The following is a 20,997-nucleotide window of genomic DNA, read 5'->3' as shown; positions in this document are numbered from 1 at the left end:
AGTACGAGACTTGAAGCCCAAGATCTCTCCCCGTCTCCATCTCTTTGTTCAGGTCGGCGCTCTCTTCTGCGTACGTGGACTCGTTCCGTCCAGCTGGATTGCAACGTGTAACGTAATGTACACACGACACGGCGGATCCGTCCACGTACGCAGAGTGTTTACCGACACGAAACTGATTCATGCACGATCCTTGTGGCCGATGCATGCACGACATGGAAATCCAGCGGTAGATGTCCCGATGCATGCACGCATGTCCGGCTGGATTTAGTTTATCGTGCATGAGTCGGTCTGAATTTGTCGTGTGTATAGCACGGCGACATCAAGAACCGATGCCGTGTACCGATTGCGTGCCCGTGTGCCACTGTACCGCATCGACGAGTCATGCATCGTTTCTCACTTTCTCTCCCTGCTCTGCTTTTGATTTTCCAATAATTCCTGAATTTCAGCAATGCGCCCGATATATAAATCGGTCTCGCACTTTATCTTCATCAATTGAAGGGTGGGCTCGGTTGCTGTCCAGGCAATCATCAGGGTCCAACCCTGACACTGAAATTAATAGTAGTGTCGATTTAAGCCCGCAGGTAGAGAAAAAGGACGAGTGATTTCCTTTCCTTTCACACCAGTCTGAAATTTTTGGAGTGAAGTATTAACGCAGGTTTGAAAAAGAAAAATGTAAGAATCCAATTCCAAACGACAATCGTTTTTAGGTGGCACTGAAGCGTCCGAGCGTGCGTCCAGTAACATCCAGACTTACCCTACAAGGGCGAGCCGTGACAGTGACAATGGCAGCGCCAGCTACGTGCATTGTGTACGAAGCAAGCCCAGTGCACGCACGCACGCACGCACGCACGCAGTGGCACTTTCAGCTTCGACGTAGCTATCCGGGGCGCCATTGGCCGGCTCGATTTGGTCAAGATGGTTTCCACAGGTGACCAAATTGCAGCCAGTCGGCAACTTGGCGCAGTGGCGCTACCTAGGACGAGATGAGGGCATTACGCAATGATTTCAGCTGAGTTTGATCGCCATGGCATTGCCATGATAACGGAAATTGGAGGAGGGCGTGGCGTCCTTTTCGCCCAACTCGAGTGCTCTGCTCGGTTGGTCTGGGATAAGGGCGTTCCATCCGTGCATGTGCATGCATGCGCGTATTATGCTTCGATGCCATTATAAGAATGTAAAGTCCATTTTTTGGGGTGGATTTAAGAATGGCAAAGCTCGTGGCAATGATGAATGCAGCAGCATTGCCTTGCGCAGGTTCAGTTCTGGTGGTGGCTCCTGTTCTTAGAAAAAAAATAGGGAAACACTAGCAAGATGCCCGTGCATTGGACGGAACATCAAGATGCATTTTTTAGAAAACACTTGTTGTGATTCACCCATGCAGAAGTAATCTCATGTGTAAAAACTAATGATATCTCAAGAATTTTATCGGAAAAATGGTATCTCGAGAATTTCATCAAAAAAATGATATCTCTAGAAAGATGAGAGATAAGGTGAGGAGTGGGGCGTGGTGGTGACTGGTGGTCGGACTGGGCGGAGGCATGGGGATGGACGGCGCCGGCAGCGGCCACCATGCCAGATTGTTCAAGAGACTTCATTTTTTAATTGTTCAGCAATGAGATTGTGGGAGATAAGGATGAACGAGGCAAGGTCTTATCTATAAATGTGGAGAGAGATGCGGATCTTTTTTGTAAAATTGTCATAGTTTGCTTTCTATCCATCAGATATAAATCGGACAGTCTATATTACAAGATGGCAGGCATACCATCATCACCAACTCGGTTTTTTATATAGAAAAAAAACATGTTGGCCCCAAAAGTAGGATAGTTTGTTCTGCAGGGCTAATGTATTCGCAAAGGTTTTTCGTGGACACACATGATTCCACACAAACCTGCATGCAAACCATCCAATTCTCATCAACATTCAGAGCTTCAGGTCTCATGTAAAGTAACTACTAGCGAACCCTGCGCGGCGGCACGCCGCGCCCGTTAATAGGGGGTAATGTAAGTATTGGAATATTGTGCGTGTACACTCTTTTCATCAGATGGCAACTAAAGGGAAACAACTGCATTGTAATCATCCCACAAGGCATTTTAAGAGAAAAGGTTTGCATTCATAACTATATTACAGATGGCATACAACTTAGATGGAAAGAAAACAATATTACATTCCGGAGAAGATTCTCTTATTGTAACTGAACATGGTGTACTGAAAGGTAACTAACATGACGGGGACTTGCACAGTGAAAAGACACACAAGATACCAGAGAAGTTCAAACGGGAATAGAGACGTGACCGGAGCTTGAAATCAAATCATCCTGATATATTGAAATGATAGAGCGCCTTTGCAAAGTGTTCTAGCCGTTCCATAGGTGGGCAGCTACCTGTGTAACTGATGATACGGACTTCGGTCAATGGGCGCTGTGGATGCATACGAAGGGGCACCACATCAGAAAAATCGTTGCATATGCGCGCCAGTATTTCTGCCTGTCTTAAACACTCAGCTTCCTAATATGATCATGACACTGTACTACTGTTTTGGCACCTGAAATCACAAAGCCCAATCACATATGCCCTGTTCCAAGTAGACAAAACACCCAAAACCGTGAACTCCTCCTACTTATATCATCATCAAAGAGCTTGCACACTCCACATAAATATTAGCTGCATGTTTTCGTAACTGGTGCTATTATAGCTCCCAGCATACTTTCTAAATATAGGGCGTCCTTGTATCAGCACATATCAATTACTTCTTACAAGGAATGATCTTGGTAACTGGCAGTATTAGGACAAAATAGTGCTAATAATGCAATTAAACTGCTTCTGATGATTAACGTGGAAGTTTTTGCTGATTCTTTATATATAATTATATGTGCAAATAGTCTGTTCATGCTATGAATCAACATAGATGATCTCAAAGCTTGGAAACATGAATTTTGACAGCAAGGTCTACTATGTGTGAACTTGTGGTATAATAATAACACTTACACTGCAGGTACTGAAATAACAAAATGTACACTTACATTTGCAGGTACTGAAATAACAGAATTTACATAAAAGTGTGCATTGACATCATAGAGCAGAATATAATTCCTGAAAGTAGTATGTATCAGATGGGGAGTGGATAGTAGGGAGGGGAGGGATAAAGCTGTGCACTGACATCAAGTTCTCAGTTTTTATTTACTGTTATTTGTCATGGAGTGCTTCATCATTGCAAGTTTTATGTATGTAATCGTCAACTCGCTGATTGTTGATATATAGCAAGATAATACATCTGCAGTATACTTCATCAAGATCATGGCAAGTTTATATGCCAAGTAATCTTCGTGGATGGGTCTGATTCCTCTTCATTATCGGAGCTTAATTAGTAGGCCTTGTTTGGTGGGAACAAATGTTTCTTTCCACATCACTTTTGCGTAGCAAACTATGCAAAATAAGCTCATTTTTCTAATGATGGGCTCTGAGGGATTATGTTAACAACTTCCTAGCTAGGGATTAAACTATTTGGCATCTAAGTGATGATGTTACTAAATCCTAAACCAAGTCCATGTCATCATCATCATCGCAAATACAAAAAAAGAATCGCATAGCATCTTCAAAATTTTACTCGTCAGTTTACTAATTTTCTTGTATCAACTATGTAGTACCATGCAAAATCGCTTCTAGCACACATGCATTAACAGATTCACACGTACATGGTATAATTCATTCACACAGATGCAAGAACAGAAGGAAAGCTGTAAAGGAAAAGGGACAGATCAGTGGCGCAAACTCCTGCACCAGCCGCAAGCGTTGTGCCAGGATGCGAGCAGCTCGCGTGCCTCCCTCAAGTTATCGCGCGCCATCCCTTCATGAATCGTTGAGAGACTCCTCCTCCGTCGTTTCGGGGTAGAAGATCGGAGATAGCACCGCCGCGCCTCGTGCCCTCATCCGCGTGCTGCTATGACCTGGCTGTCCTCGCGCCCTCGCCTAACCAAGGAAGGAAATGGCTCCGTCACCGCTACATGGAGAGAAGGGCAAAGAGCGAGGTCGCATGCGTGGCGTGGGAATTAAGAAAGCAGAACAATATTTCGCCAAGCTAATGATTTCCGTCGAGCAGCTGCAACTGCTCATCCGCAGCAGCCGAACTCGCCCGACCACAGCCAGCTCCTGCTCCACTCGGTCCCGCGCCGCTTAGCCGCGCTCAAGACCAACCGCTTCCTCTCCGTCTCGACGACGCAGAACCAGCAGCCCAACCCTCGCTGGCACCAAGGGGCACCATGGCATGCACGCGCACCAGGACGCCAGGAAGACCCGCCCTCGCCGCCAACGCGTCGTGCACGCTGGATGTCGGAGCAAAAGGAGTTGCGCACAAGATCCGAAAGCACTTCTGTCACTTCCTGGCGTGAGCCGCGGAGCGCACAGCAGTGACGCCGTTGTGTCTCCTCCTTGCTCATCGCCGGTGGCGAGACGTCCTTGAAGCTTGGGCTGCCCACAGCCTGGTGCACTTCCGCCACAGTCCCTCACCCTCGCGCGCACCCGCCTCCTCATTCATCTTCCTCCATGCACCTCCTCCTTCACAGGCGGACGCCTGCAAGGCGGTAAACGGAGTGAAAGCGAGAGACGATAGCCACGGAGAAGAGAAAGGAGAGCTTTTTATAGATGTGTATGGCGGTGGAGGATTCGACCACGATCATCGAGAGCGGAGTATCGAGAAGAAGAGATAAGGAAGAAGAAGGTAACGGTGGTAAGATGAACAAACCAAATAGTACGAGTAACATCTAAGTATGCATACATAAATTCCTGCTGCATGTCCCAGGGCTGCAATCAGGAGCCATAACAGATGCGTAAGGACACATGGGAAATTGCGAGCAAACAGCTAGTGCATGTTTGGCCAAAATCTCTTGTGTAGCTTGTCCACCGCCACCAGCACAGCAATATACTCCAACTCTTCTGGCAAACAGATTACCGACTTCCACACCGGCGGAAGTAAAATGTTTTCTGGGTTTTCCACCTCAACTTCAACGAACACCACCTTGGCCCTTGAAGGAAACACACCACCTATGCTTCTTACACAGTTTAACATCCAAGGCGGAGTGATTCAAAACCCTGAACGCTTTTAGGTAGTGGTTTCAGTAGTAGGCTGCGACTGGGATGCGCGAGCCCGAGCTGCTGCCGCTCTCTCCAGCGCCTTGAGCCTGTTAGCCTCCATGCGCGCCTTCTGCTCCTCCGTCAGCTCAACTTTGCTTGGCTTGCTCCCGCCACTCTCCTCTCCATCTTGATGCTTCTCTGCCTCTTTTGGAGCCACGGGTTGTTCAGCGCTTTCAACGCCAGATCTTATTACAGGTTCCTGTTGTGCCATCAACGAAACAATGCATCACTTTTTAATCCGCATAACACTCCTACTGGAGTAACTAGAGTACAGAGTCCTATAATGTCTAGGCATGGCTTCAGGATATTAACACTAGCAGCATCTGTTACTAACAGTTTTTGCTTTTGAAGAACCTTCTATTTTCATTTCATGGATGGGATGAATCACACGGAACTTACATATGTGTCCTTACTCCTTAGAGCTGACAACAGCCATGTCAAGTTAAACAAGGCAGAGTATTGACTTACATCGGCTGTCTTTTCATATATTTCATTTAGCAAATCCTCTTGCATGGGATCCACGTCATCACTTTCCATCGCAAATGGGTCCACATCCTCATGATTGTCCGTCGACGGAGGTTCTGTCCCCAGGATTGGGTCTTCTTGTGTGGTTCCATCTGCAACAGATAGTGAGCAATTTGCTGTTACTGGAATATAACAAATACAGGTTAGAGATACATGCAAGTACTTTCAATCTAGAATCATAAAGATTTGAGTATGTGCACTTTAAACAAAACAAAGAGGTCAGACCAGGTTCTCCCTCTGGTATGACTTCTTCCACTGGCGGTTGATGCAGTAGTGTAGGATCCCCCCCTCTGGCAACCCTTTCCTTCAATTCCGAAATGCATCTCTAAGATAAGGAAGGACAGTGTCAGTGAGGAATACATATGTCCAGGGAGAACAAGGTTGATTGACATGATGGGAGCAGCCAAAAACTAAAATACACAAGTAGTTATCTAGGCATATTAGACCACACAAATCAATTGAAATATGTGAAATAGCTCAAGGACAAGTTAAATCTACACATATTCCCCCTAAACATAATCTTGCTCCACATCAAGAATCAACAGATTGATGAGAAGGCATATTTTCTGAAGTGGCATGATGAGGAGCATAACAACTCTTTTTCCGGAAGTAGTGTTTACTTTTTCATGTTCGCTTAACAGATCTTTATGTCAATGTGCTGCAGGCCCTTGCCTTTTGCATTGCCTATCTTCACGAAAATATACTTCACCAAGTCATTATTGAGATTTAAGCAGCCAACATGCCTTAGTGAAGTAGCATAGTAAATTAGTTGTGGCGGCGACTTAACATAACCCTGAAGGGGCTAATCAAATCAGTTTAGTTGATCATGCTCTGAAGACTGCTCAATTTACATGTAACAGCATGGAAGGAAACCCCGAAAGGGAGAAATATCTCAAAGAGAAGATAATTCAACACATATTCCCCATAAACATAATCTTATGCCATGACAAGAACCAACAGACTGGTGAGAAGGCGTATTTTCTGAACAAGTGAATGGCAACGAGCATAACATCTCCTGTTTTCAGATGTATTGTTGTACTCTTTTATGTTCACTTAAAAGAATAACCTTGTGTTAATGTGTTGCTTTTCCATTGCCTATCGTCATAAAAATATTACTATACCGATTCATTATTGAGGAGATTTACAAAGACATCATGCCATAGTAAGATAGCATATGCTAGTGGTGGCAGCAACTTAACACTTCAGGAGCTAATCAAACCCTGAAAGGAAACCCTGTAACTGCTCTGAAGACTACTCAATTTACCTGTAACAACATGGAAGGAAACCCTGAAAGGGAGAAAGAAGCTTACCCTAACACGGCTACTGGCCCCAACTTTCTCAGCTTTGCGCACAAACTGATCGAAGGAGTAGTAAGGGATCAAGCGAGAGTGCCAGTCCGCGTAAAGCTTGATCAGATTGCCAAGGTCTTCCACCTGACAGTAAGACAGTAAGTCATTTAGGAGGCCAACGGAGATCCGAATAAGGACAGGTGTGCAGTGAGCAACATCATGCAACATTCTTTGTTCATGTGCAGCACACATAGGTTACAACTATCTATTCGAATGTTTTGACTTCTGATGGCACATATGCAGCAAATTACTGAAAGTGTATAATAAGGAATGAAAGCATCGGCATGTAGCAGATGTGACTTTGCATCTACAGTTTCTACACGGGGTTGATCATCTAATTGAACAGGATCTGCAGAGAAAGGAGGTATTCATTGTCCGCTGGGTGGAGTTGATCGGCGGCAGGCATACCTCGGATCCGGGCCGGGCGCGGGGCTTGAACGCCTTGGGGAAGTAGCGGAGGACGAAGCCCAGGCCGTCGTCGGAGAGGAGGAGGTCCGGTGTGAGCTTGGGCCGCGTCGTCCTCTCCTTCTTCTTCTTAGCACCATCCTGCGGTGCCTCCTCGACCTCAGCCGGAGCCGCCGCCGCAGCCGCCGCGGGTTTGGAGAACTGTCTCGGCTTGTAGGGGGCGAAGCGGGCGGCGCCGGCGCCGGCGGCGGGGTTGGGGTTGGGGTTGGGGTTGGTGGAGGAGGACGGCGGGGCGGAGGGGCAGTCCCGGGACCAGTGGCCGGGGCGGCCGCACTTGAAGCAGCCCGTCGGCGCCGACGCCGCCATGGGATGGAGGGAGGGAGATGGATCTCAGGATTTGGGAATCGGAGATGGGGAGAACAATTTTGTTGCTTCCTTTTGGCGGGAACGACAAGGTGGGTTGGCGCCATCCATTTTCCCTCTGTTCCTGTTTCTGGGCTCCAGTGGATATTGCTTATGGGCCATCATTTCCCACTGTTATTGCCTATGGGCCGTACCGTGCCACGATCCGGATTATTGCACACTTCCAGTTCGGCTCATTCGTGTCGCTCGTTTAGGAAAAAAAATGGTTCCCCACAGAGAAAAGGGAAAAAACTGGATCTTTGGTTGTTTTTAGTTTTGAAATAGTTGAGAACATAACAAAGATTTTTTAAAATCTTCGTGATTTTATAAAGTCCATAAATTCGAAAAATATATTCATGAATTCAAAATCACTAAGCCGAAAAAGTTCGCAAAGTTGAAATATGTCTGTGAATATGAAAAGGTCAAATAAATTTTATGAATTTGAATAAAGGTCACGAATTCAAAAAAAGCTCTGAAGTCCAATAAAGTTCCCAAAAAATCATGATATCAAAGAAGTTTATGAATTAAAAAACACGAATATGAAAGAGTTTGCAAAGTCAAGAAAGGTTCGTGAGAATTCAGAAAAATTCTTCAAGTTGAAAAGATTTCTGCGAATTCACAAAATTGATAAAGTAAAAAACACAAATTTGAAAATGTTCAACAGTTTAAAAAATTCACAAAGTTAAAAAAATATGAATATGTAAAAATTACGATTTTCAGGAAAGATCATGAATTTGAAGAACAAGTTCATGAAATGTAAAATAAAAACTGAAAGGAAAAGAAAAAAAGGAAGAAGGAGAAAAATAAAAAAAAATCAACCAGAAGCTTCATAAAACCGGCTAGAACGTTCCCAAAACCTTCCACGATAAACAAGTCACAATAGGTAGTATGTCCCCTAAATGGGTCGGCCCATTACTAAGACTTTCGAGGGTGTGTGCTCGCCATGTACCGATAGCCCTCTAACCAATGCCTTAAACGTTGAACAGGGTTCAACTACCTTGTCTTGTTTGACTACAAAAGTTTTATCTTGTCTTGAAATAAGAAAACACGAAAGAGGTTCTTGGTAAAAACAATCTGGGAGAAAACCAACCAACATTATCATGATCCTATTGTTTTTGGATTTTACTACAAATAGAAGGTCACATATTATAACATGGCAAGTCGAATTCCAGATGGCAAATTACGTTGTTGCGAGGATGGCAATTTAGTATAGCAAGCATGGCGAATCCTTGCCATCTTTTTTTCCCAGGAAATGATAGGCTTGGCAATAGAAATTGCCATCCCCATGTGAACACAATTTGTTGTGAAAACGTTTAATTTGTCATGCTTAAAAACATGACATTGGATTTTTAGCATTCCCATATTTTTGCAGTGAGTAAAAAAACATACGGTCAACTATCGTCACATTGTGGAAACAAATCCTTGACAAACTTTATGACAAAATCACAACAATATGCCATCTTGATTAAAACGGATGGTTAAATCTTTTATCTTTTATGTCGAAAAGCTAGCCCCCACTAACTATTTTCGAGACGTGCAACTATGTCACCTCATCACCTAATAATAAGCTTTAGAAATTGTTTGTATGTGTCATTGATAGACAGTTTTCTTCTCACACACTTTAACGGGCTTTTCTCAAGCTCCCTATCGGTTGCACATATGATGTAATCAAACAATTGTTGCAGTCAATTCCCTCAGCTATGTACATATTTTGTTATTATTTGTTTTACAATTTCCTTTTTCTTTCTTCTTAAAAGGTACTCCCTCCGTAAAGAAATATAAGAGTGTTCAGATCAAGGGATCTGAACGCTCTTATATTTCTTTATGGAGGGAGTAATATAATGTTAGTAATTCATTCTTTCTTAGAACACTTTTTTGTTATTTATTTATTTTTCTTCATTTACTTTTAATTGTTAGCCTTGTGAATTACAAGGCATCGGTTCAGTTTCTGTTATGTTTCACACCAATAAGTATCTGGCAGGCTCCTTTTTTTCGTGGTTGTAAAAGGTCGGGTTTTTGTTTTATTTTAATATATACATACTTGTTCATTGATGCTCAAGTATAGACACAAGTACTTTACAAATATGTGGGCAAATTATACAAAATGCGAAAATACACTATTATATGTTTATTCTTTGCATATTGAAAAAGTGCAAATTTAGTGCAAAATTATGTGCAAGTTATTTTTATGTTTTTTTCATTTACTTTTTTTCTTAGAGGGTAATACCAATGCCAGCAATTCACCCTTTCTTATAAAACCTCATTATTTTGATTGTCTTTAGTTTTTCTTGCAATTTTATTTCTTCTTTAAGGGTAATACAAAGACGCATTTTATGTGTAAATTATGTGAAAAAAAATATTTTTATAAAATCATTTTCTTTCTTCTTAAGGAGTAATACGATCCCGCTAATTCACATTTTTTTTGTCTTGTGTCTTACTAGGTATCAGGTCAGTTATGTTATGTTTCAAACCAAGCACGAGTATGTGGTAGATCTTTTGTTTTATGGCTGCGCAGGTCCTATTGCTCCTGTAAAAAAATCGACTGAGACAAAATTTGGAGCAAGTTGATTTTGATTTTGCTGCACGTTCGTCTATTCTTTGGACAGGGCAAAACCGGACTCACCACAAGTACTAGAATTTCATGCTGACCGATGACCGATCCTTTTTCTCTTTTGGTTATCGGGGTAACCGGTTTTGTATTGTCCTTTGCTGTTGCCTCAGCCCAAGACCTATCGGGTTAACTGGTTTCTATTTGTGCTTAATTTTGTGTTACAAACTTAAAATGGAATTTATATGCCTCAGCCCAAGACCTACCTTTTTAGGCCCTGTTCGGAACTTTCCCGCTCCGTTGAGTTGGGGAGCTGGGTTTTGGCTGCTTGGTCAAATTAAGCTAAAGTTTGATCCGCTCCAGGAGCGGAGTTAATGGAGCCGAGAGAAATCGAACGCAGCCTTAGTATTCTTTAGTCAAGTGAAATTTTTTTTAGTTTCGGATGATTTTCTCGTCTGGTTTGAAGGCGCCCAGCTACAAAGGATTGTATCCATGGTGATTCAAGTACACATAAAAATCACGGAGCTCTCGTTGATCTACGCAAAGAAGTAGCTGGCCCGGCCCTATGCATGAATATCAAGGTCCAATGCACAACCTTTGTTACAGCTGGATGATGAAGTCTTCTAAAAAAATCTAGATGTTGAAGTGAGCAGCTAGTATGTGGTTTATAATGAAATCTCTATAAAAACTTGTATTTAAGAACAGAGGGAGGAGGAACAATCGAGTAAGGGACTGACTGAATTTTATCAATAATACTAAACGCACACGATCATTCATACAAAGCTTTACAGGAAAACGACGTGGCCTCATCTAATTGTAATTAAATCTCTGCCAATCACAACCCCTCAGCCTGTAAACCCCCTGTAAAATGTCCGTACGTCTAGCATTGCTCGATTTTTTGTGGCAACTGACCCAAATGGAAAAATCAGTTAACTTGCACCTAGCCTGTCCTTTTTTTTTTGCTGGTCTGTTGTGGGTTCCAGAGCTTTGGGAATTCAATTTGTCGTATGATGCCAATCGGGATCGCACGGCGTATCATCTGGAATCACCGGTGCACGAGCAGTTCACGAGAGGCGGCTGGTCAAGCCCGGGCGGTCTCGTGGTGAGCAACGGGTTCCTCTCGAAGAAGTTGGCCGGCCGGAGCTCGAACCCGCCGCTCACCGTCGGCATGACCGGGAAGTCGTCCTGGTAGGGTATGTGGTGGATGCCCACCGTGTACCACAGCACGATGTCCTCGTTCCGCACCCCCCTGTCCCTCTTGCTCCAGGTGGCCAGGCCGTCGTCGCCGGTGCTCTGGTCGGCGTACAGCCCGGGCGCCCACTTCTCCGCCTTGCTGTACGGCGTCACCCGCACCTGCTTCTTGCAGTAGCTGGCGCGCCTCTGCGGGAAGTCGTCGTCGTCCAGCACCGACGCCGCCGTCGCGCCGCCCGGGACGACCCGGTACCCGACCTCGTTGCCCATCCGGGTCCGCTTGTTGGGGTTGACGACCAGCAGGTCGGCCGGCGCGGCGTTCACGTCCACCTGCGCGTCCGCCTCGGTCTCGGCCACCTCCCGGCGCACCGTCCAGTAGCTCCTCCTCGGCGTGCCGCCCTCGTTGCGCTTGGTGGCGATGGTGTTCTTGACGAAGGAGTTGTTGGTGCCGTCCACGTCGAGGTCCAGGTGGTACGTGACGTAGTGGTCGTGGTAGACGGCGAGCGTGTTCTCCGCCACCAGCGTGCCGTGCGCGTCCTCCGTGATCTGGTCCGCGTGCGTGTAGGCCGTCCCCTTCACCTCCAGCAGGCCGGTCAGAGACACCTGCAACGCAGCGGCGCATTGCATCGATCAAATTTGATTGCCTCTGTTCTTCGATTGATGATCATATAATATTCATACCGTGAATTTGATGGAGCCGCTGGTCTTGAACTCCCAGTCCAAAATGTAATCGTAGTTCCCACACGACACCACCATCCTCACAACCAAGCTCACGTCAGGCCGGACCTCCGTGATCTGCATCAGAGGATCGGTCATATGACTCGTATTCATGCACGTCAATAGAGCATGGGCCGATTGGTTACCAGTCGGTCGGGGAAGCCGGCCTCGGTGTGGCGCCACGCGACGTCGCCGGCGTACCGCTCGAAGACGCAGATCATGTTCTTGTTCTCGACGGGCTTGCCGTCCTGCCCGGCGTAGTAGCCGTCCAGGTAGGCGGCGTTGGCCGGGCAGTCGGCGCCGGGCTGGAGAGGGAAGGCCCAGAGCCCCAGGCCGTACTCGCCGGCGTCCAGGAACGTGCGGTAGTACCACTCCTCCACCGGGTCCATGTACGGCACGAAGACCTCCGACACGAACCCGCGGTAGAGCACCCGCCGCCGCGCGCCGGCCTCGGCGTCGTGGATGGAGGCGAGTGAGATGACCGTGCCGGCGCGCACGTCAAAGCCCACGTGGAACTCCCAGTTGGCCCACCTGTGGTCGTAGCACGCTAGACCGATGAGTGTTTTTTTTAATATAATATAAGGTCTGATCGTCGTGTCATCATTTTTTATATGGTAAAGTACTGTGAAATTTTCGATGTAGCTCATATACATGCCAAGTAAATTTCAAAACTTCGCATAAAAAACAGTGGATAATTCCCCAGAGAAAGGCCGATAGGTTTTGCCACGGCATGAGAAAAGAGAAAAGAGATTCCCGCAAAAAAAAAGAGAAAAGAGAGAGGGCGATCCGACTACAAGCATCACCGGGGTTCCCTCACCCCCGTCGGTTGCTCCGGTGGTGAGAGGAAGGAGAATCCCAGGATCTTGTCTCGCGTCAGCATGATAGTCTAGTTTTTCTTCAATTAGGATCTTTGGTTATCCATGGCTTTCTCTAGATCTTCGTTGAGGTAAATACACTATGAGTGTCTAAATTTACGCTCAATGGTCAGTTTGATATATAAAGTTATAAAATACATGAAACGCGTGCTTGAACTTGCATAAACTTGCAAATACGGTGTCTCCTCCATATGTGGCCAAATGTGGTGTATGCGCTGTTTGCGTGGCACGTCAAGGTGGCATTGACTTACCGTGAGTGGGTGGGAGCAAGGAGAGGGGGTGCTGGGCGTGATGGAATTTTGCAGCAAACCCCCTCACTTTTGTAACTCTTATTTCTAATGTATCATCGTGTTAATGTGAGTGTGTCTATTTCGATGTATAACTCTTAAACTTCTGAGTCGATTATTGATAAATATCAATCCCAGCCAGACAATGAGACAAGCCGTTCAAATGTACTCATAGGTGGGTAGCGTGTCACGAGTCAGGACTGGTGATTAGTGGAAGCCGTGATCTTTATCCACTGTATTCTACTCACTCGGTTTCTAAATATTTGTTTTTAAAAAAAATTTAAATGAACCATCACATATGAATATATATAGATATACTTCCTTCATTTCAAAATATAGTGCGTCCGCGCTTTCCGAGGTCGAACTTTGATCATATATTTAACGAATGGGACCGACTGCGGCAGGAGAAAAAATTACGTAATTAAAACTTTTTTCGAATACGCATTCACTGATATAACTTTTGCTCCCGCCGCAATCGGTCATGGTAGTTAAATTTACGGTCAAAGTTGAAGCACAGAGATAAAGAAAGCATTACATTGTGGAATGGAGGGAGTATTTTAAAGTGTAGATTTACTTATTTTGCTTTGTATGTAGTTATTTGTCAAAATCTTTAAAAAGACAAATTTTTAGAAATGGAGGGAGTACTATCCGTCGTTGTCATCGTGGCCTCGTGCACATCGTGTGCGTGTTTTGCCCCAATGTTGATATTTTTCAGATTCGAACCAGCAACGAATCGTTTTGCAGTGACCAGAGCAACAGAAAATGTCAGACTCTGTCCTCAAAAAAGAAAGAAAGAAAAGAAAATGTCACACTCGCGCAAGTTGCTGTCCCCTGTCCACATGCTAAATTTAAAGCCCGCGGCGACATTTTGATATCGATTTTGGTACAGTATACCACGTGCGTGCAGTAAAAAAAACGAGGTAGTACGAGAGTTACCTGACGAAGTGGCCGTCGATGTCGAAGCCCCTGCCCTCCGGCTGCACCACCGTGCCGGGCGCCGGCGCGCGGCCGGCGTAGGGCGGCCCGGCCTTGCCGGTCCGGTAGTCCGTCCCCTCGGCCTTGGGCACCGGGAGCAGCACCCTGTCCCTGTACCCGACGATGGCCATCCGGTCGAGGTCCACCACGAGCGTGACGCCCTCCAGCGGCCGCGCGTAGAAGTTGGCCGTCGCCCCGGCCACGAAGCACAGCAGCTTCACCACCCTCCGCTCCTCCGCCGGGGGGTCACCCCCGAACCACCCGACGGGGAACACGGCGCAGAGGACGTCGGCCATGTCCACGCCGCGGCGGCGCACGGACTCGACGAACGGCGGGTGCGCGGGCGGCAGCGCCACCGCCGCGAACTGCTCGTCCAGCGTGAGCGTCGGGAAGCCGGCCCCGCGGTGGACGGCGTGCGCGAGCACGGACGGCGCGGCGGCGTCGGTGACATCGACGCGGAGCTCGTGGGACTGCCCGCCGGCGCGCGCGATGACGAAGGCGCGGCGCGGCAGGGCGGCGCGGGAGGAGGAGGCGGAGTTGCCGTAGGCGTAGGACAGGACGTCGGGCTTGTCGGGCTCGTCGAGGCCGACGTAGTGGAAGGTGAGCGGGCGGGCCGGGACCAGCGGCGAGGCGAGCACGGCGTCGCGCACGGCGGTGAGCTCCGCGGGGGAGAGGGGGTCGAACGGGTGCGGATGATGGGTGGACGCCGCGGCGGCGGCGAGGATGGAGACGGCGGACAGGAGGAGCGGGAGCATTGCGTGGAGCGGCGCCCGGGCGGCCGGCTCGGCGCGAGCTGAGGTTTGGATGAAGGGGAGGATCATCGATCCAGGGGAAGGAACGCTCCGTCGCTGTGCTGCTGAGTCGGAAGTGAACAGCAATGTCGACCGCGTGGCAAAACGTGGTTATTAGCACTTGAGCAACACAAGGTGGCTGTATCGCTGACAGGTGGGCGGTGCTGGATAAGGTGTGTCGGATGAGATTTTTCTTTCATTTCATTTCAAAATAAAAATAAAAAAGCGGGAACGGCCTCTGCATTTGATGTCCTTGGCTATATGTCACCGTCGGATCAGATATATGTCCCGTTTTTCGCCACTGACCGCCGAAGCGTGACAGACTTGCAGGCCAACGCGCCTGTCTCCGTCCCGCGGCTGGCTCACACGGCATGGGCATTAGGCCAACTCCACCGCGCGACCTTAAACGGACGTTCGTTTTGTTCGGTTTTTGTTTTTTTGGGTAGAGATTTAGAGTTGTGTCCGGACCTGTTCTAGGATGCGGTGGCCGTGCACCCAGCGCGCGGTCACATCCTTCTGCCCCATCCTGTCCGTCAGGGCCAAAAAATGCCCAAATTTATATCAAAACTAGTTTCGAACCCAAATTTTTGTCTGAAAATTAAAATTGTTTTACAACCCAATTGAAATTGTCTTTAATAAAATAGTTTTACAACCAAATCGAAATTGTCTTGACTGAACATAAAATGGACAAATACATCTATTGGTTGCTAATGTGATCTCACACGTGCTCAACCAAGTCATTTTGAAGATTCACATGAGTGTGCCAATCTGTTCAAATGTGGCCGGGTCTTAGTGCAGGGGCTCAATATTTTCACCTTGATAATCAAATCCTTGGTCGAAGATACTCTCATCACGCTCGTCCTTGACGATCATGTTGTGCATGATCACACAAGCAGTCATCACCTCCCAAGCACGGCCAGGGACTTACCCCTGTACCGAGGAAGCTGCCGTTGAATATGGTCGTGAACGACCAGTCCAGCCACCACAAGATCGTCATCATCCGACAATGAATCGTCCGATGAACAAAGGAAGTGGTGGAAGAAAAACTCGTCTCCACTATCCATACCTTTGTTGGCAAAAGGTCGAACACCTTGCGGTCGTGGTGGCGAAGAGGCCGTGATGATCACCTCGACGCAGCAGGGGTGGTTGCCGGCCGGCTACTGGCCGCTCTGGAGCTCTCGTCGGAATCTGCCTCGGCCGTCGTGGTACGTCGCCGGCAGTCGTGTCCCCTCTGCCACCGGCAAGGACGGCGACGGCCAAACCTCCTCCGATCGACGACCAAAACTACGGCGGAAGCGCGGGCGTGGTGGCGGCCATGTCGAGACGTGGTTTGGTATGGACGGCGGGGGGGCTGCGCGGTGAGGAGGCGGCCGGAGAATAGCGGCGGCGCCGGCGGGGGGGCAGGGCGGGGAGAGAGGGTGAAGCGTTGGGAGCGGAGGGACTGCTAGTGTTCCCGACAGGTGGGCCACGGGGGGGACAAGGGCGTGCGTCGAGACCGTCCGCGCGCGTCCGTTTCACCCCAAACCGAGCACAAGTTTGGGCCGGGGATGGGTCGAAAGCGGACGGAATCCGGACATTTGTCCGTTTGAGGCCGTGCGTTGGCCGTCTCGTTTGTCCCTTTTACCCCAAACGAACGGGGGCGGACAGGATAGGGTCGCGCAGTGGAGTTAGCCTTAGACAGTGCTAAAAACGTGCTGCCGGCGCCTGCACGAAGTGGCCCACGCATCGACCAGGCATATTGAGGCAGACGCCCAGCTCCCCTGTTTCGGCCGGTAACTTTCCGACGCGCCTCTGGATGCCGTGGTCTCGCCTGTCGAAAGGTGGGAAGTGGGAACGTATCCGGTGCATCTGTTTGTGGTGCTACTGGTGACCTCCTAGCATATTTAAAAAACAAAATATATATGTGGCAACTATGTGGTAGATGAACACGCATCCAACATAGTTAGATCCGATCGCGTGCACCTGCCCCGCCCTTCTGATTTCTTTCCTTCTTTAGTTTTCCCACACGTCCTCCTGATTGGACGGGGCTTGCCTGCTTCCTCGGCCTGCTTCTATCCGTGCTCCCGTCCGCCTTTTCCTAATTCAACGGTCACCTAATTCTCCTCTCGCCCGTCTCCCTCGGATGTACTACGTATTTTCTCCTCACGTAGCGGCTCGAGACTAGAGGATGAAGGCACTAGCGCCTATCGAGCCGCCGACCCGATATCCTCCCACCACCACCCCTCTCTCTCCCGGCCGGTCCTCCGTAGCCTTGCGCCCGGAAGACCTGCCGCCCCCGCCCCTGGGGGATCACTATCCGCTCCCGCAGTCCCGTCCCCGGAGGGATCACTGTCCGCCCCCGCCTGGAACTCCGTTGAGTAGTGGTGCTGCATGGGGTGCTTTGGTACAGACGACACGACCCGTGTTGAGCTCGGTGCAGCCTCCATTGACGTCATAACATGCACGGCGGTCGTAGTCAGATCGGACATCGATGCCGGGACCGCCGGTGCCGCTAGCTATGTCAGCCACGCCACTACGTCGCGGTCGTCAACGCGTACTCCGTCCTCGTGCCCTTCGGGCTCGGCCCTGTTCGCTTCGCCAAGGATGCCGGTTGGTATACCGTCAGAGTGGTAGAACTGCGTCGGACGTGGTTCAGGTTGCCGCCATCCATGGCGCGGGGCAGCTTTCATTAGCGTCCTAGCACGGGGCAGTCCGAGTCTCCGGCATCGACGTGCGAAACAGTGACGCCGCTAGCGGTGCTTGCCATAACGCTGTTGTGCACAACGCGGTTGCCAGTGCGGACGCTGTCTTCCTGACGCATCAGCTAGATTCATCTCGGGCATCAATCCGAGAAGCGCCGGTGCCGGCCACACCGCTGTGCACGTCAAGGTTGCCAATGCCTACATCGGAAGAAGGAAATACAGGAGTACTAGTTGTTTTGCTGCTGAGACGGACGAAAATACGGAAAGTTTTTGTGTTTTCTTTTGTCCGGAAAAAGACTAAGGAGAAGAATTGTCGCGGCCGTTAGATATAAAATAGGCAGCCGGGAGCACGGATGGGAGCATGCCTGTGGGAGCAGGCGAGCCCCATCCCTCCCGATCTTATCGCGCGCACCCGCCCCGTTCTTTCGATTTTCTTCCTTCTTTAGTTTTCGATTTTCAGGGCAAAAATAGTGTTTGCAATGGGATTTGATCTCTGGTCTGCAGGTAATCAACAAAGGAAGCTGATCACCTCACCTACAACTCATTGTTGAACAAGCTAAGGAAAAATACGGTTTTGACATGTTTTGCCTTTAATATGTTAACACAGAAAATCATTTTTGTTTCACCTATCAAACCCGACACATAAACTTTTCCCGTGGTAAATTCTCCATCACCACCACGATAACTAACGCACCACCGACATGATAACTTTTGTATACCGCACGTTACATTATGTGTAAGTAGCATGGCCATATAAGCATCGGAGGCGTGATAACTTTGGTGAAAGCATCATGGTAACTTTGATCATTGGGGAAGGAATTTGTTGACCCCCCCCCGCCCAACCCCGACAATTTCTGTAAATAGCACGATAACATTCATGTTGGAAATATGAGCAATTTACCGAATGATTTTACTAACAAAAATACGAGATAAAGCACGACTAGTATAGCAGTGATAAAACAAGTCATGCAATTTGACAAAGAGAAGATAAACATCATCTTCATATATGAATTGTAACTAAACATATCTAGAGCAGACTGTATAGCAAGTTGCATATTTGAAATGGATCTAGGGCAAACACTAGAATAAGGAACTGCAGCAGGACTTCTAATAGAAAGAGCAAGAACATGTACGGGACAGCAGCATCAGAAGCACTGGACTTGGGGTCGGCATCCTCTCCAGCCATGTCGTCGATGAGGTTATCGACGTTGGGGAAGAAGTCATCGTCGGGGAAGTAGTCGTCAGAGACCGTGATGAAGAAGTCAGTAGTCGCGCGGAGCGCTCCCCAAAAACCTGATCACCCTTCTCCCGTAAGGCTCAAAAGGTGCGGTTTCGGAGGCCTACTGTCCCGACCTGTGGTGCATGCCGCAAGCCGGGATGGGGAAGATCGTAGCAGTAGCTCAGTGGTCAGGAGGCTGAAGGTGAGAGGGTTGTGTTGCTCTGGTGCGTCTCTCCGGGAGGAGCGACCTCCCCTCGCTGCGCCGGGAGCTGGAGGGAACGAGGGAGACGAAACGAACAGACTTCAGCCGAAGAGGCGAGCCGTTCGGATTCAGTGCCCACTACAGAAAAACGTTTTAGCTCCCACGTGACCTTTCGTATACCCGTCATGCGTGGCAAAAATTTAGACATCGGCTCAGCTCATTCCCGCAACCCGCGGCGCGGCGCGTCGTGACGAGGCGGACAACGGAGGAGGAGCGTGCGTGGATGTCCCTCTTGTTCTCATGCTCATACATGTGGGGAAAGAACCTCCCTTATAAAGATCCAACTCCCTCTAAACTAGCAATGTGGGACTAAACTTTAGAAGTGCCCCTTGCCTTGGACGAATGGGCTAAATGGGCCTCTAGGATTTATTAGGAATTTCTGAAATTGTTATTGGGCTGGCCCATAAATAGATAAAATTCCAGTAATCCCCCACCAGATCCTAGAGGCACATAAAATTTGCCTTTAGTTCCAAAACACTGTTTTATATACCGGTACTGCAGTGGAGACTGTTAAGTTGAACTTCCACCTAGAACTCTATGCTACACTAGTAAGCAACTTGAACAGTGGACTAGGTCTTGAACTACAAGTTTTCTATGAATTTAGCTTCACACAAAGCCTTGACCGATACTAGGCTACCGTGGGTCTTTCCCGTGGATGGAGCTTATGCGTCATACTTCGAGACCTTTCATGAGTTTACTAGAGAGAACCCTACTCTCATAGATTGCGACGTTTAACAATCAGACTCATATAGGTGTGTTCTTCAAAAGATGTTCTGCAGGGAAACATCTCTTCTTAAATGAGCCACTTAGAACACATTAAGATATACATCAACCTGCCATGCAGTTTTAGGAGAGTATTGCATCTTCATGGAGTGGTATTGTTAATAGTAAGGATACTCTCCTCTCAGTTGATCAACAACTTGTCTTCCACATCTAATTCACGGGATCTCCGATCACAAAGAATAGGTTACCACTGTGAACAACTCATATTGTGGGTCTCATACCCATCTCCCTCGATGCATTATCTATCACATTGTGTGATAGACCCTTAGTGAAAGGATCTGCCAGATTTTTAGACGTTTGGATATAATCCAATGCAATAACGCCGGACTTTCTTATTTTCCTGATAGACTTTAACTGTCGGTGTCAAAACCGGCGGATCTCAGGTAGGGGGTCCCGAACTGTGCGTCTAAGGCGGATGGTAACAGGAGGCGGGGGACACAATGTTTACCCAGGTTCGGGCCCTCTTGTTGGAGGTAATACCCTACTTCCTGCTTGATTGATCTTGATGATATGAGTATTACAAGAGTTGATCTATCACGAGATCGTAGAGGCTAAACCCTAGAAGCTAGCCTATGGTATGATTGTTCTTGTCCTACGGACTAAACCCTCCGGTTTATATAGACACCGAAGGGGGCTAGGGTTACACAAAGTCGGTTACAAAGGAGGAGATCTACATATCCGAATTGCCAAGCTTGCCTTCCACGCCAAGGAGAGTCCCATCCGGACACGGGACGAAGTCTTCAATCGTGTATCTCCATAGTCCAACAGTCTGGCTGTCCGGAGACCCCCTGTCGGTGTCAAAACCAGCGGATCTCGGGTAAAACCAGCGGAGGTAAAACCCTACGTCCTGCTTGATTAAAA

The 20,997-nt window shown here is 48.0% G+C and overlaps 2 protein-coding genes across 2 annotated transcripts; both read right to left on the bottom strand.

Moving 5' to 3' along the window:
- Positions 1–4,725: 4,725 nt before the first annotated feature.
- LOC125554193 lies at positions 4,726–7,824 on the bottom strand. Its single transcript, XM_048717787.1, has 5 exons — positions 7,409–7,824; positions 6,962–7,084; positions 5,877–5,976; positions 5,595–5,743; positions 4,726–5,325 (listed from the first exon to the last, which is right to left on the bottom strand). The coding sequence occupies exons 1-5, from the start codon at positions 7,769–7,771 to the stop codon at positions 5,095–5,097; spliced, it is 966 nt and encodes a 321-aa protein (XP_048573744.1). The 5' UTR covers positions 7,772–7,824; the 3' UTR covers positions 4,726–5,094.
- A 3,256-nt stretch (positions 7,825–11,080) lies between these two features.
- Positions 11,081–15,294, bottom strand: LOC125552791 (primary amine oxidase-like). Its single transcript, XM_048716472.1, has 4 exons — positions 14,362–15,294; positions 12,410–12,794; positions 12,228–12,341; positions 11,081–12,149 (listed from the first exon to the last, which is right to left on the bottom strand). Exons 1-4 carry the CDS (start codon positions 15,219–15,221, stop codon positions 11,391–11,393), a joined length of 2,118 nt encoding a protein of 705 aa, XP_048572429.1. The 5' UTR covers positions 15,222–15,294; the 3' UTR covers positions 11,081–11,390.
- Between the last annotated feature and the right edge of the window lie 5,703 nt (positions 15,295–20,997).

The sequence above is a fragment of the Triticum urartu genome, chromosome 4 (genome assembly GCF_003073215.2).
Source record: "Triticum urartu cultivar G1812 chromosome 4, Tu2.1, whole genome shotgun sequence".
NCBI classification, from domain to species: domain Eukaryota; kingdom Viridiplantae; phylum Streptophyta; class Magnoliopsida; order Poales; family Poaceae; genus Triticum; species Triticum urartu.
Note: the sequence above shows the minus strand (reverse complement) of the source record. Positions and strands in the feature narration are given on the sequence as shown.